Source organism: Telmatherina bonti (assembly GCF_933228915.1).
Source record: "Telmatherina bonti genome assembly, chromosome: 2".
Classification (NCBI taxonomy): Eukaryota; Metazoa; Chordata; class Actinopteri; order Atheriniformes; family Telmatherinidae; genus Telmatherina; species Telmatherina bonti.
In genome coordinates this window covers 26610446-26627938 of record NC_136620.1, presented here as the reverse complement: position 1 = coordinate 26627938, position 17493 = coordinate 26610446, and the positions used below count along the sequence as shown (strand labels likewise).

Genomic DNA, 17493 nt, shown 5'->3' with positions numbered 1-17493 from the left:
TAAGCTCAGCTCCACTGCAAGGTGGATGAGCCTGTTAGTGAAAACACCTGTCCTAAATGCACATGTAGATCCAAAAACATGGCAGGACTTTTATTTCATGGCACCTGGATTATGCACCTCTGGAATTCACCACAGGAGAAGCAATGCACTGTATGTTGAACACAGTGTGATGTACAGCTGTCAGTCTGTGACATGCAACTCCAGAGTTACAGACACCAGTAGTGGACATGGTGTTACAATGCTCAGACAGAAACGTGCAGGACTGTTTACTATGTAAAGAATTGTTTGGCTTAATATTGTTTTATTATTTAAAATCACATGGAAGGTACTCTGGTGATGGATGAAGGGAAGAGCATTTTGCTCACCATAGTTGCACTTTAATTTGTACTCTAGCTTTGTTATTTTCTCTCAGAATGTTGCACGTTAACCTGCTGAGACTGTTGATGTGACAGATTAGGGAGGAGGTGATGTTTGGAGTTGCGTGCTTGTTACCTTCCCTGACTGAGTGTGTGTGTCCCTTGAGGCTGTGTTAACTGGATGTCCTTGACCAGTGGAATTGAAGGGGAGGGTGAGGAAAAGGGGTGAGAAGAGTATGTGAGCAGGATAACAAGTCAGCCTCTCTGGCCTGAAGGGCTGAGTTAACATTTTACCCCCACACTCCACTGCCTTATCCATCAGTGGCATTTAAACACAGTTAGGCACATGCATGCACAAACATGCAAAGGCAGACATTCTCATGGCAAAACAAATTCCCACCTCCACATGTGCACGTTCACTCTTGTTCAGCTTGGCGTTATCTCAGTACTGTCCCCGTCCTGAAGGCCTGCTGACCCGTACTTTCCATTTTACTCATTCAAAGGATTTAGTGATGAACAAGGATAGAAATAGACTTCCCTGAACTGGATTTGGCTCAATAATGTATACCTCTTTAGAGGCTATTTATATTATTCCCTGGTGGGTCTCTCTCAAGGAAATAGAAAAAATTAATTCAGGTTGCTGTTCTTTGAGAATTATCATGGACGATTCCTTTAAACTGTGTCACTCATCAGTTTTAGTTTCAGTCAGCATATATGAGCCCCATCTGTCATTTTGGATGTTATTAAAAATCTTCTTATAGTTGTGTAAGAACTTATGAATGACCAGCTTCACCTCTGTTACTGCATTAATTATTCATCCTGTAATGTAATCTGTTATTTAGGGGGTTTCTCCATTTTTTTTAAAGATGAAAAGACAGACATATCATTTGTTTGTCTTTTCTGCCATGCTGGAACCTTCTTGCCTTTTCCTCTCACAGCGGTGCAGGCGGTGGGAGAAAAAAGAAAAAGGAAATATATATTTTATGACAATAAACTGGTATTTATATCTGAGGAAATGGAGTGTTATGGTTTATTTATTCTTATTTTTGTTACTGTTGTTGCTCCTGGATCAGCTGCGCTTCTGTATATGTTGGCAAGATGTCTGTGTCTGCGTGTGAGGGAGTGTGATATGGAGAGCTGTTTTTAGGAATACCAGACAAAGACAAACAGTGAAGCTGGATCCAAGCTGCATCCGTCTCGGGCCCGAAGAGGAACCCAGCGGTAGCCTGGAGGTGGAGAAGAAAGAGAGATGTGAAATAAATATTTGCAAATATAGCTTCTAAATGCATGAGCAGAATTTCCATCAAAAATCAACCACAGAGCAGAAAATAACCTTCAATAATGCTGACACTGAAAGTAGAGGAAATACAGTGCCAGTCCACATTGTTATCTGATATTACCCCCCCCCCACCCCACCCATCTCTAACTCCTATCACCCTTTCTGGCTTGTGGCTCACCTTTTTTCAGACTGGTGAAGGGCAGCGTGTACTGGCCCACAAACTCGCTGCTGAGAAAGCCGGTCTGATCTCGGACACAGAAGTGAATGAGGCAGAGCTCAGGGACGCTGATACTGAAGTTCATGTCGGCATCCCAGTGAGGGCTCAGAGCTTCAGCAATAACAAGAAGGAAACCTCTCCAAATCATTATTCAGGTAAAGTTTAAATGAGACTAAAAATCCCTCTGAAGCTCAGTTGCTCAAATGAGATCAACATAAACAACATAAATTAAAAATAAATTACAATTATATGAGTTGTACACAAAATTCATTCATTATACCAGAAGTACCACAGGTGCAACTACAGGAATGATTCTGTGTACGTTCATATGTCACCAAACAAAATGCATAAAGATGATCAAAATTAGACTGGTCACTGTGATCATATTAGTGTGTTGATGTCAACACATGTAGGCTAAATGTGTTTGGTCCAAGCACTGTCTGGACTGATTTCTCCACCTGTACAATCTAAGCTTTTTAAAACATGATATTCCTCTGCAGCATTTGAATTTCTTTTTTTTTGTAATTCATCACATAATTTATATTTTAAAGAACTAATTTGACCTGTGGTTAGATTTTAGAAATTTGTCATTCTTACTTTAAAGAAATTCTTTCAGCCAAGTTTCATTTGCTGCAAATGAATTCTGACGATGTAAAACATGAGCCGAAACAAACCGGTGCTTAAGCAGCCACGTTGTGTCCTGAGATGTTCAAAGGAAGACAGCGTAAAGTTTGTACTTACAATTGTTTTTGACAGTGTGAGTGTTTTTTCTGCGAGAGTCTGATGGAATCCCATGGATCTCCACCCGGATGAAGGGGTCCAGAGCTTTACCAGTCCTGGAGTTCGGTAGGTTGGATCCACTAATCACCTGTTGACAGATAAACAAGAAAGCTGTTGTTTACACCACAGATAAACAATAAATAATTGTGAGAATGGAAATCAGTAGCCATCAAAGCACAGACAGGACTGTTAATTACAGTAGTCCAGAGAAAGTCCAGCTTACCTGCTGTCCTCCCACATTGAGCCTTCTCTTATTTTGGTCCTGAATAAAGACAAACCTGCATGCATTTACCATGACATGCCTGGTTTAGCACTGATAGAGCTCCATAGTGTCTGACCTAAAACAGTACTCCCTTTTCTTCTCCCAAAGTCAGGCTGAAAAGCATTTTGTGCATTCACGGTCACAGTGGTTCCCACTAGTGAGGAACAACAACACAATGCTTCGTCACAGAGAAACAGACCAATGCATGGTGATGACAGTTTAACTCTAAATGTATTCAAGAAACCTCAAGGTCAAGTATTGTTTTCCTGAACAGATGAATAATTTTATGTTGAAAGATTAACCTGACCCGATCTGCATTTCAACCCTCTGTGCTGCTCATGAATCTCACTGAGTTTGGAACAGAGTCCAAATGCAGGATTTTCCCTGAAATGATCAAATAATTCCGAACAATGATGTGAAGAAATAAAAACAGAGATGCTCCTCCAAGCACACCGCATCTATATTTTATACCGGAAGTTTGTGCTTTTGTGTGCATGCGCTTTTTCTATTAACTTTTGTTAAATCATAAGTCTAAACATTGTTTTTTTTTTAGATGCTTGACAGAATTAAATATTACAATTTTTTAGAATACTGAATAAAAGTTAAAGCAACACATTTCCTGGGCAGAAAATAAGAAAATGGCAAAAACTAAAATGAGTAAATTGTGATGGACTGGGAACCTGTCCAGGGTGTAACCTTGTTTACAACACTAACATGATGCTTACAAGCTAGTTTTCTCTGTTTGACCCTTTATGGGACAAGTGACTATTTTTGATCACTTTGTTTTCTTTTATATTCAGCATGAAACTATTTTTTTTTGTCATTCATGTAATAACAGAATGGAGGTCTTGGTACATACCAGAAGGACAATTTTAGGTTAAAATGTCTAATTTCAAGGTATTTCATTGAGTGCCCTATAACGGGTTAATGTTAGCAGAAAGGTTTACAAAGAATAGGTCCTCTGCAGAAAGGCAGAACTGATGGAGATTTTATTGGTTGCAAGGGTTTGATCATAAAAATATAATATTCAGGGTTTTATTCTTTTAACTACTTACCAGATCTGCTTTTTTCAAAATCTTGCTTTAGGGCAGATTTATGCACTTACACCACTTTTCTTTGGATAATTATCTTAAAGTCCTAAATCACTTCTGCTTGGGGACTGCTTGTTTTAGGTGGTTTCAGCTCCAGCACCTGGCACATATATTCAGTTTTAGATCTGCTTAAATGATAAAACAGCTAAAGGTGGCTAAATTAAATACAGCCTGGTGCCTTAGGGTTATATTTTGTGGTCTTTGAATATTCAGGAGGCGGTAGGGAAGGACACCCCTGCTTCTGATAGTGTTTGGTAGCTCGTTTCAACATTGGAAAGCCATAAATAAGAACTAAAACAGTCATATATACAAGTAGGTTGTAGGTTGTGACCACTGAATTATGAGATTTAAACTTTAAGAAATGCGAAACCATTCACTAACACGACCTTGTGCAAATTTTCAAGAAATAAGTAAATGCTTTTTAGGGAAAAAACTGAGTTTGGAAAATAATGGTAATCTCTTCTGTTAGTGAGAACAAAGAGGAGAGTAGAAAAAGTCTGGAGAATGAAAAAAGTTTTCGCAGTTGACAGAGAGTATTAGAAGAAGGGGATCCCAAACCTTGTTGTCTTTCTGAAAAACATGATCCACTGACTGAACAAGAAACGGAAAATGTTAAGTAGCAGGATGCAAAGGCTATCCACCTGTTTGCAACTTCCACACAGAATAGTTAACAGTGTCAGTCACATGCATGCATGCACACCTTCACACACTGAACAGTGCAAAGTTTCAGCACATCTCTGTCAATGGACTATTAAGCATTACTGTGTGATGGCTTTCCTTATGGGATGAATGAACACATCTCCATGTTTTCAGCAGCTCCTCGGCTTCTTTTGCCCTACACTGAAAGCCATTAGATACTGCATAATAAAAGTGCAGTCATTGTCATCCTCGAAGAAGCTTAAAATAATAAAATAAGATTATTTATTAATTGGACTCCGGGTATAATTACATGAGATAACCAGTGTCTTTCTTTTCCCTTGAATTTCAGAGGGAGATAATCTAATTAAACAGACACTCTCTGGGAGTTTTACATCATTATTGGTTCACTGCATCCGGCAGGAGAGCATTTATCTTGAGGCTAAGAGTGGGATGATCTCTGCAACACAATGCTTTAGATTGTGAGGCGCAGACATACGAATACATGCACGTAAAGAACACACAGCCGCAGACAGCCATGCAACATTACACCTTAATCCATAAATCCACCCGGGGGGATTATTCTGCGTTCAGAGCTCCAGAGCATTACCTTGAGCAGCAGGTGTGTGGGTTTGAGGCATTGCTTGCTGCAGCTGGGATCAAAGCTCCTCTCACTGGACATGAGCACTGCCGGCTTCAGGACGTATCCACAGCCCCCGTTGTCTTGGAAACGGCCGTCATTAAGGTCCATTGGCAAGCCCAGAGATTGAAAATTGAGAGCCACTGCAGAAGCACCATGGGACAATGTTTGAACAAATGAGGAGCCACAAAGGAGCAGCACATAAAAAATATGAGTAGGAATGAAAGAGAGAAACATCAATGAGCTGTGCAGTGACTGAATAGTGGAGTTTTTTTTTTTTTTTTGCAAATCTCTCTTTTAGTACATCCAGTGCACAGAGCAAGTTTTTGGCATCATCACTGACCACATATATGTGAATAGAGTGCTGGAAAAACAGGCAGGCAGATGTATTCCTGAATCACGCCTCTGTTTGAAGGGACAGAAATCACTACTGAGTCTGGAAGAATATAATGCATATGAAAAAAAAAGTTGGCGCAAATATGTTGCCTTATCTTTTGTTGTGTATTTGTGTCACAAAAGCTCAGAGAGGATGTGGCGCTAGTCTAACTGTTATTGATCCATCTAAGCTGCTGCTTTGTTCTGCAGTGTCCTGCAACTGTGAAAAATGCAGATCACCAGCTGCAGAGCTGCCCCTACAGCAAGCACACCATCTGCTCTGCAGCGCCTCCTCACACACAGCGGCAGGCTGACCGAGTGATGAAGACGGATGAAGAGTATGTGTAAAGACAGAGTGATAGGTGAGTGGGCCAAGACAGAATAAATCATGGATAATTCATTCATTCTGATTGGTTCTTCTGACCATGATACAGCTCATTTTATAGAAAAAAAAATCTTGTAAGTGCGTATTAAACAGAGAGGCTGAGATAAGGAACGGGGTAGGATAAAAACACTAAATTTAGCTTGTTCCTGTGAAGTGTGACAACCTAATTTTTGAACTGCACTTCTCCTTCTTGATAGCATGAAATGGATTCCATATATTTTTTATATGTTCAGACATTTTTGAGTTCTGTTTTTAAATATTGACTGATGAATTAAAATGGATTTTTAGGCACTGACTTTATATGGAAACTAGGATTTTTATATTGTGCAAAGTAGACACGGAGGTGACAGGTGGGAACTCACCACCTTAGATACTTACTGTATCTCTGAAAGATCTCATGCAAAACTCATTTTCTAAAGGGTTTCTATAAAATCATATGTGTCTCCATGGCATGTACACAAGACCCCCAAAATGAGAAAATTGTTACCATTCTGTTTGTTGCTTCACTTTTTAGCAAAAGTGCACTCATGTGGGTGACTCAGAGAGCTTTTTCTTTGTGACCTCAAGAAGGCAAACAACCACTTCCCCCTGGCAGTGGACACTCGGGTCGTGGGGGCACCAGCTTAAGCAGGGACACCAAGACTACCCTCTCCTCCGCCACATTTGCTAGCTCTGCAGGGGGGTTCCCAAAGTGTTCCCTGGCCAGCCGAGAGACATAATCACTCCAGTCCTTGGTCTTCCCCGGGGTGTCCTCCTACAGGAGGGAAGCTCCCCAGTAACAAGCTTGGATCACCAGGCTAGCTGAGCTTGTCCTCTAAGAGCAGAGAGCGTCCAGCAGTGAAAGCCGCATCACCCCTGAGAGGTGTGTGAAATGTACAATAGACCGGCAGGAGAGAGAGCTCCTCTCTCCTGCCTCCTTTAGGAAGATCAGACCAGATCTGGTTCTTCATACCTCTACCTATAAGCCCATTGTTCAGCAGTAACCAGTCATCACACAGAGTAGCAAAACCTGGTGTAATGAAGCTGAACATGCTCTGAAAGGGTGCTTTGTGGCTACAGACCTGAAACACGTGTCCACACGGAGATGACATCAATACCATGTGTGACAGATCACATAAACTACCGTGTGGACAGCATCGTCTTGACAAGAACAGAGAGATGCCTCCCCAATTAATAAGCCCAGTGACCTTAAAACTGTCCTAAACATAAAAAAGAAAACATTTAGGGATGGAGTCAGCGAGTTATTAAAGACAAAGCAGAAGATTCAGTTCACCTGCAGCCTAATAGACCTATCACATCTTCCTTTAGCCTGCAGCTTTCCTGTCACACCTCCGCTCTGCAGTCATCCTTTCACACAGCCTCATCTCCCCCAACTTCAGAACATACTGAGAGCTTCTTTCCCTCCAACTCTAGCCTGTCTGTGTCCTGCAGTCAGGCAAAGAAGCAACCGGAGAGGCTGAACTGCAACAGGGATGCATGTCCAGATGGAAGGTCCGGGTTGATGCCGCAGCCGCCGAGATTTATGACTACCTAACAAACAGACCACAGTTTGCACGCCTGACAGGTGAGATGGTGGTCAGCAGCACAGGAGCACCACAAGGGACTGTACTCACATCATTTCTGTTCACACTGTACATGTCAGACTTTAACTACAACTCTGAGCTCTGATGTGACAAAATCCTGCAGCTGTGGGGTGTATCAGTGAAGGACAAGAAGATGAGTACAAAGAACTGGTCAGTCAATCTGTGAGATGGTGGAGAAACATTCTCTTCATGTTGAACACAAACAGAACTAGAGAAAAGATTGTTGACTTCAGGAGGGAGAGGAGTAAACAAAAGACTGTTAACACCCTGGGAGAAAAGGTGGAGGTGATGGAGGAATACCAGTACCTTGGAGCTCAGCCAGACTACACACTGGACTGGAAATGCAACACAGTCGTCCATAATAAAGGACAGAGCAGATGCTACTTCTTAAGGAAGCATAAATAAGTGTAGATGGCGTCTTCTATGAGTCTGTTGTGCAAAGTTAGTCAACTTTGCAGGCATCTGCTGGGGAAGCAGCATCAGAAGAGCAGACTTTAAAGATACTGAACAAACTGATCAAAAAAGCTGCTTCTGTTGGAAAGTCATGAGCTGTTTGTCCAAAAAATATTGCAGCACAGGCTGCTGAAAATAATGGACGAATCCCAACATCCTACACAACACGGTGAAAAACCAACAGTCTGTTTTCAGTGAGAGACTTCAGGCAAAACAGAAAAAAGATCATCCTGCCTGCAGTCATCAGCCTCCGGAACAAGGAACTTTCTTCTTCTTCTTCTCATTAATTTGTATTGTTTTTATTACTACATTAGAGACGTTTCCCTCAGGGATAAATTAAGTTTTTTTTTTCACTTCATTTCATTCCAGTAATGGTTTAATGATCAGTTTTATTCCTTATTGAAATAACAACAGATTAGAAATTTGATACACTTTTTAAACCATCGGTTAAACAGTGATTTATTTTGCATGTGCGTTACATGTATGCATGTGTGTATTCCTGCAGTCTTTTGGACAGGAACTGAATTCAGCTCTTCCTACTCACCAAGGTGTGAGCCAACGTTCCAAAACTCCTGAGCGTTGTAGTTGGAAGATGACGTCCTGGAGCCTGCTGGGTAAATCCTGGTGAGGAACTTCTGGTTGTGCTTAACAAAGTCTGGCCCTGAAAGATGAGACAAGCCATGCAGTGAAGGTCAAATCTTTCCTCTGATGCACATTCATTTATCAGAGTGTTAACTTCACAGATGTCATTTCTGTGCACATTTTAATCCGTCTGAGTCACACTGGCTATAAGATGCAACGATCCAGTGAAAGCACTGAGGATTATCTGCTCTGACATGCTTACTTTTTAATCAGTTAGAAATGTATTTTTTTCAATTTCATGCGGGACAGATCAAAGTTCTTGGCATTACAAATGTGACTTATCACTCATAGTCATTTTAGTTAGGCATTAAAAAAGGAAGAAAGTATTTTTGAGATTAGCTTTCAATGCATGCACATTCATTCCAGCACTGAGGACAAAACCACTGGCCCACAGCTTCAGGTTGTGCATTCTGGTGTTTCCCTGCAGGTCTTGCTGTAACTAGAACATTTTTACAGTTCCATTTTCAGCTGTTCGTTGTCCACTGAGTCAGCATGCTCATGATATAGCCGTGCATCTGCAAGGTGTCAATGTCCTGGTTTAATATGCTTCAGCACAGCTTCATGATGACACTTTAAGTCATTATTTATTCATGCAAACCTTTGTGGGCTGTTTTTTACTTTTCAGTGCAGAGCACTTCTCTCACCTTGTGCTGTTGTGCTCCTAAAACACCCTTTCCTTATGCAGTACATGTCATGTTGAACAAGTTTTTCCCCTGAGTGTAACTATATTATGATAAATCGAGGTAATTGGTACAAATTCAGATCAACCAGTAACGTTTTACCTGAGGTTTTGGCCAGCTTGCGAGCCTTCATCTCTGCCATGGATGTATTCTCATAGTAGTTCTGATTGTCCTTGGAGTGACTGAAGCTGATGAACTTGACCGACCTTGTGTATATGACCAGGTCAGATAAAGCCTCGGCTACTAGCACCTTCTCCCTCTTCTGCTGAATATGTTTAAGGTGAAAGAAGAAGAAAACAAAGTCAGAATTGAAATTCAAAGAGCAGCAGCCTTAAAACTTGACCCTTTTGTCCTCATTCACAAATAACTTTGACATGACTGCTTCTGAGAAAAAAAAAACAAAACATTTGCTTTAATCTGACTTACTTTTTTCTTTGACCCTGCTTTTCTGGGAGACCAGAACTTTGCTTTGGTTTGATGATCCTCATCGTCCTCCTCCTCTTCCTCATCATCATCCTCATACTCGCCCTCACCTGCACTTTCTTCTGCCCCTGACGTGTCCTCCCTCTTAACCTGAAGCTTTAGCTTTTTATTCTTGATGAGGATCTTATACTTCAGGTCCTGGCATTCCCACACATAAAGTATGAATTCACATGTGAAAGCATTTACTAATTCCTGCAAGATGCACTTTAAAAAAAACAATCAAACATGTGAACCACAGAGAAAAAACACTCCTGTTGTACCAACCATCCAAACTATGATTTCCTTTAAACCGTTGCGTCAGCATCAGTGCACACAGTTTGGAGCGATAAGTATGAGCGCTAAGGAGCAGCTGTATCTGTCCAAAGCTGTCAGCGCTCTACAAGGCTTTCCCTGTGAATATATGTTTTTCAAAAAGGGAAAATAAAAACCTTAAGGGCTGGCGGCAGCTCTGTGGCAAACCATGCAACAGGAAGTCTGCATCGTGTACAGCATGCACAAACAAAATATGCACAATAATTATAGATATGCCAGCATAAGCAGCATGTAAGAGGCCACATAGTATAACAATTACAAGCCTCATAGCTGCACTTGGCATGGATTCACAGCACTTTTTTCAGTTTTATCTCTCTTACTAAAAATTATACAGCCTGCAGCGCTAAAATAGAGGCTTTGCTTATATTTATCCAATTTAGGATATTGCATGTGGTCTTAAAGAAAGTTTCGCCTCATTCTGGCACTTAAATTAGAGTGAAGTGGCGTAAAACCATGCTAATTATGACACATTTATCATTTCCAATCCTGCAATAGCACTAGATAATTGAAAAGTACAATCAAGAGAACTTTTTTTTTTGCTATATTTCCTGTAGCTTTGACAGCTAGGTAAGCAATTTTAAAACATGTTCACATATTTAACTGTTTTAATTACTGTAGAAGATGATATATATGGAAACTACACATTGCACTATAGAAATTACAGTGTAAAAATGAATAATTTCAATGCACGTAACAAATTCAGTGTTAATGATCACACTGCAACCATGAAGCTGAGGCTCGATGAAAGTCTCCATTTCCCAAATCATAAAGATAAAAGACGACACGGGGAATATAAACTGAGGAAAAATCAACTTTTTTTTTGCAATAAATTCTATAGCAGTGAAAGTCAGATGCAGCAAAAAACCTCTGCCTAGACAGTGCATACTTAAAATGAAACCTTCATCTTCCTCATCATCTCCAAGAAGCTGGAATGTCTGTGTCAGTGTCTTCGTTATGAGCTGAGACAGAACCCTCCAGAGGAGACATCAGAACCCCAACAGGGTATCTAAATGATTGGCTTTTGGGCCTCCACATGTTCACAGTGAAAGAAATGTCTCGCAATCATCTACATCGCATCAGATGCCGCAACTTTCTGAACAGAGCTCCAGTTGCAGACGTCCGTTCAGGAAGGCAAGAAGTGCGGAGAGCCTCCGGAAGACACTAATGAGGCCTTCCATGACGACAACAAGGTCTCATTTTCTGCTTGTTGTGCTTTGCTATGACAGCCCATATATATGTTCTTCTCCCTCCACACAATCACATTATTCTGTTCATCTAGCACATACACAAGCTCACAGGTTTCGAGTCTTACATTTGGGCTTGGGAGGTCTCCAGCTTGATGATCCAAGGGTGCTGTCAGCAGCATATCCCCCAGGATCGAGATGAGGTACTGGGCCATGACCTCCTGCTGCTCCTGACAGCAGTGGTTTTCCAAAGACAGGATCACGGGGTAAGCAGACACCTGTCAGGAAAGGATCCCACCAGAATGAGAGCAAGACCGAGGAAAACAAACAATTTACCCTCCATTTTCAACAATTAACATCAACCTAGCTGCACCTGACTGCTCTCTCCATGTGGGGTCTAAAGACTTTATGTTTATCTGAGAGAATAGCCTGAAATGCTACATCAAAGACCATTTTCAGCCATGTTTTTCTGTTATAGAGCTTATTAACTGGAGCAAATGCGTGTCAGTGGGGACTCCTGGCACCTTCACAGGTCTGAATGAGGTAAATGCTTCGGGTGGCGCTCGTCAGGAGGAAACACATCACATGCTACAAACTGGAAGCTGTTACCTCAAAGGCGTGTTGTGCCACAGTGGAGATGACGTCTTTAAAAAGTATCTTGGTGGTGAGGGTGTAGCCGTGGTAGACTACAGGCTCCATATCTGAACCATCCCAACAATCGATCTCTAGACAGCGGCAGCCTTTCCTCAGAGCGCTGTGCAGCAAACACACAGAAACAAGTGCCGACTGAACTATGGAAAGGTTCTGATAAACACACTGTTCTGTGATAACTTGTAAGTGAAGAGTTAAAACATGAGCAAAGAAGATTTTTTTTTAACCATGCGCCCGTCATCCTGCAACATAAAAGTTAACTCTTCTTTATATGAAAACATTTTTTTTTTTTTTTTACACTTTATGCTACTTAATACACACACATAAAGATTATACAGTAATATGTGATGCATTTTCCAGCAACCCTGATGCAAAGTTATCTCTTTGTTTTCTCCAGAGATTCTCCACAGGGAACGGCTCTGTTTCTCTGCCAGTTTCTTGCTTTTTTATATGGAAATTACAGCAGCAGCAATGACACATCTGTGAGTTTGTGAAGCAGCTTGAGTCCAAGTGTGAGAGCACATAGTTGTTCATTTCAATGTCCAGTTTTGGTTCTTCCCCTTATTCACAAGATGCCACTGTATTTGTTTAATTCTACATCAGGCTTTGTAGCTGCTGCATGAGTCCTCTGTTAATGGTGTCAGTATCACATACTATGAAAACGTTTAAAGAAATCCTAACTTTTGCTTTCTTTCCAGAGGAATTTACATTCATGGGACATGAAATAGTATTGTATAACCCACTCTTATGAAAATACAGCTGGTCTGGACAAGCGGCTACATGTGGTTAATGGAAATAAGAGAGGGTACAAGCTCAAGCTGCCTCATATAAGACAACTACAGGGATTCACACATTTGCAAATGTTTCTCGCTTTGTATATGTAATTCTTAATTGTGTCAGAAATGAGAAATGTTGTATATTAATGAAGTAAAAATGTGAACATTTGGTTAACTCTGATTCAACCTTTCTTTGTTTTTTCCCCCTATAATGTAAGCTAGTTTGATTTATTTCTCATTATCAGAGTAAACCAGAGCTTCCAGGCTGTTAGGTTGGAGGGTTACTCTCTACCAGCTGACCAGGGCATTCAGCACATTCACTGGACCCATAAATACTCAACTTCTGCTGCCATCAGCTTCTTTTATAATCACTCCCATTGTCTCACAAAGGCCACACAGCAAATAAGCTGTCTGCCTCAGCACATGATCATGTCAGTGAAATGAGGAGTATTTAGTATCCAGATAACGGGCATGTAAGTCTGAACAGACCACATCCAAGCCAGATTTTAGATTTCTTTTTTAACTGGCTTTATGTTTGTTTATGGTGTTAAATTCCAAGAAAGATTTTAGAGTTATTTACATGTCCAAAGCCTTTAGGTATTCATCACACAATACAATCAGGGCATCATCTTATCAGCATCTCAGTCACTCCAAATACTCAGCTTCAGTCCAAACAAACTAAACATCCTCACTTACCTTTAGGCCCTCACAACTTCTCCACAGCTATTCGGTTGGGAAGAGTGAAAGAAGTGTGTGAGATAAAGCAGCTGCAGAGTGTGTACTGCCTACCAAACATAGGCATCCAGGTGGCTCTTTCCTACAAACTGATCTCCAGTCAGGTAGGTGTTGTGTGACGAGGAGATAAAGTAACTGGATAAGGGCTGGTCCATGTCTTGGTACACTGATGTGTGAGCCTGGTTGAACACGCAGCAGTCTTTGGACTCCATGTATCTGAGGAAGCCTTCAAACGTCATGGACCTGCTCTCTATAGCTGGAAGAGGAGAAAGCAGCAAGCAAAACACTGTCAGAAAAAGCTAAGCCACTTCTCGTAGAACTACTGCTCCTATTGTTGCAAAAGAATTGAAATTATTGTTATTTTTATGTTTAGCTTTCTGGTTAAATTTCCTCTTCTTAACCATAAACGTCTTATTGAAATGTTCAAATTTCATATTCAGCCAGTTGGTGCTGTGATGAAATGAAATGAAAAATACTTGAGGAGGTCTTGTTCCGGAGGCTGATGGCTGCTGGCAAGAATGATCTTCTGTATCTTTCAGTCTTGTATTGGACCTGAAGAAGCCTCTCGTTGAACACACTTTGTTGTTTCTTCACTGTGTTGTGGAGAGGGTGTGAAGAATCCTCCATCATCTTCTTCAGCTTGTGCAGCATTCTTCTTTGTTGGTAGTTCTTAGTTTGTTGATTCAGTTTGTGATATGAACCATCTGGGCAGAATCTTGATGCTATGGTAGTTGTGTCACTTGCAAGGCTTATAAGCTGACTGGCTTGCATGAGCCAGCATGGTTCAAAGGTTCAAAGCGAGTGCAAATGTGGGCTGTGTTTTGCATCTCTGCAACTAGGTTTCAGCATCCAACACTCACCTGAATCAGTTTCAGCAGGCAAGGTCTAATATTGGCCTGAGAAGATTGCAGATGTTGGCCACTTTTCAATGCTATCGGCTACGAGTCTCTAGAACTTCTGTAAAGTCAGATCCAAATCACTGTCATGTCTAAGGGAAGGTTGTTACAACTGGTCCATCAGGTCAGTAGAAAAAGATTCTGACTGGTGGCTTTTGTGCTAATGTTAATCAGACATTTTCTGTAAAAGTTTTTATGGCCACCTTGCCAATAGTTCATACCTTTTATATCTTTTAAAGCTGTTGTCACAATCAGCAGTTTGCATGAATTCTCTCTGATTTAAATTCAACGGCTATCTAGATTAATTCACCAACACCCTGGATCTTCTCTGTATGGCGACACAAACCTACTTCTAAAAAAAAGTATTTACACTTCACATTATATTCAAAATACTGCACGATACACCTGACTCAAAACAATGAGTGAATATGTAGAACCTAATATGTGTTGAATCCATCAGGTGTGTGGAAGCAGGGAAACACTGAGAACCTGAAGGAGAGTAGCCCTCAAGGACAGATATTAGACACCTATGAGTTATGGTAATGGTGCCATTGCACATAGTATGAGTGTCTTGAATATCTGTGAAGGTTTCATTATTTTTAAACAAAAAACAATCAATTTTAAACAATAAATCTGTTTGTGAATGCCAGTCAGACTTTTGCTTATTTCAGCAAGACAATGTCAAAGCACATTCTGCTGACGGTGAGACTCTGCTGTAAAGGGTCTGTAGTTATTTTAATGGCCTGCCTATGGTGCAGACCTGATTCCCACTAAATAAATTATAAACTTCTATAAATGGCAGGAATGAAAATATATTTCTCTTTCAAAAGCACAACTGGTGTCTGTAGTTGCAGAGTTGTTAACAGAGGTGATGTAACACAGTGGTAAACATGACTTTGTCCCGACTGTTTTGACATTTGTCAAAGTCAGCATGTATATTTTAAAAACAATAAATATTTCTCTTTTCAGCATTTTGCTTGTTGTTGGTGCACTACTTTAATAAAGGCTTGAAAAAGCTTTAAATTCTTTATAAACCATTGCATTCTGTGTTTACAAAGCATTCAGCAATTTTACACCTGAAAAGCTTCTTTGGCAGATTAAAACTTTTTCATCATTTTTTCCCCCCAACATAAATCACATTTACTCAACATAGTCTCCAAATTATTCCCCTGATCCCCACCATCTCTGCAGTGGCTCTGCAACCACTCTTTTCTACCATTAATGGGGGAAAAAAGGATACAGTGTAGTATAAATTACAGTTAAATGAAAAATAAAGTACGCCTTTTAGTTAGAAATCAGGACACAATATAAAATAATGTCCTCCTTACCAGAGGGTAAAACTAGGAAAAAACAACTTCATATGAATAATACATGACATTTTAGCGTCCTTGTGTGTTTCTTGGCAAAAGCTGACAAAAAATGCAGAAGTAATATATGAAATCCTACAATAACTGCAGCTCGTGTACCACAGTAATCATTTCTATAAGACATTATAACTCCAACATTATTATGGGGGAATTTTGGCACACTCCCCTTTACAACAGTCTATATGTTCAATGAGGTGTGTGGACGTTCAGACATATCGATCCCATCACAGCAGTTTAGTCTGACTGAGATCTGAACTTTGGACCATTGCAGTAGCTTCATTCTCCTTTTGTCTCTTTCAAATTCTGCTGTAGATCTGTTGGTGTGTTTGGCATCATTTCCAGTTCCAGCACTGTCAAAGGAACTCAGGACTGGGTCAGTCACTGTGCCTGCAAACATCTGTAACACCGTTACTGACAGTTGGTATGAGACTGTTGTCCTGAAATGCTCATTAAGTGTTTAAAGCTATAGTTGGTAATCTTGCTCAGAGGCCTTTTTTTTTTTTTTTTACTCTGGCTGAAGTGGTTCCTCGTCCTGATAGGAGTCTATACATTCTGTAGTCATGGACAATAAGAAATATAGTTAGACCCCACAGTTTACTGTAAATCTGTAAAAACTCTGACCAATCAAAACGTTCGGACCGAATTGAAGTTTTTTATTTCTTATATTTTGTAAGCTTCTTCTCCCGGCTTCCCTCCTCCACCTCCCGCAGCGCATACCTGATAGCCAAACCCTGCATATAAATAGCGTGTTAGGATGAAAATACCAAAGAAATGAAGAAGAAACTCGGAAGGCAAACATGGTTGAGAAAATGCAGAAAGGATTTCCTCGACACGGCTCAGTTTATTTGCTTTCTCCTGCTAAACAGGCAAAAAGAGAAAATCGTTGGTGGAAAAAGCTGCGAATAAAAAAGCCTTGGATCACGCAAGGAGCAAAACCAGAGGGGAAGGAGCCAAGACAGGGTGCCACTTTCAAATCTTGCTAGCTCCCCAACATTATCTACCCCAGCCTTAACTCCTAACCCAGTGTGATATGTCACGCGTTGCTGTTCCTCTGACTTTACCAGATTTTAACAATCAGATGGCTTTTCATTGTATTTTAATATCAAGCCGTATTTTAATCCTGCACTTTTCATACAATGGATGGATGAACAAAGAGTACCTTTCTTTACAAGCATCTGAAATGTTGAGATTTGAGCTGTTCTCCTGTTTATTTTGCGATTTTGTGATGGTGGAAATAAATTCTCAGAGCCTAAGGCAGCTTCTGGTCTACTTATCCAGTGGGCTATTTTCTAATTTTCTAACTATTTTCAAGCTCCAGCTTTCAGGCTTACGGCATTATGTTGACCTGCACACTGAACGAGTTCAGGCCTTTTTTTTTTCCTTTTAAAATTAAATTAGTATGATTTGGTGACCAAACCCCAGTCCTTACAGAATAGAGACCTTTTTTTAGCCCTTGTGATTTGCAGCATGCAGTCTGGCAGCACACACATTTCTCCCTTCACTCACCCGTCTCTTCAATCTCATATCTGTCAATCAGACTCTCTGCTGTATCTTCATTTGCTGTGAGCTCCATCTGCTCCTTGTGGAGGAACTTGAGGAGGGCACAGGCAGGCAAAGTTGGGAGATCTGCAGCATAGCTCTGGTATAGCTGGAGTATTTCAGCTCTCCTGGAAGAGGGGCCCTTGTTTTTCTTCATCTTGGCCTGCATAC

General features: G+C 40.7%; 1 protein-coding gene across 1 annotated transcript; it reads right to left on the bottom strand.

Moving 5' to 3' along the window:
• Positions 1–1499: 1499 nt before the first annotated feature.
• Positions 1500–17479, bottom strand: LOC306763020 (1-phosphatidylinositol 4,5-bisphosphate phosphodiesterase zeta-1-like; the record flags this gene model as incomplete). The annotated part of the gene is made up of 11 exons (XM_079249688.1): positions 1500–1582; positions 1814–1963; positions 2594–2720; positions 5232–5404; positions 8602–8718; positions 9482–9635; positions 9806–10000; positions 11487–11636; positions 11968–12112; positions 13575–13776; positions 17290–17479. The coding sequence occupies 11 exons, from the start codon at positions 17477–17479 to the stop codon at positions 1500–1502; spliced, it is 1686 nt and encodes a 561-aa protein (XP_079105814.1).
• Positions 17480–17493: the final 14 nt, after the last annotated feature.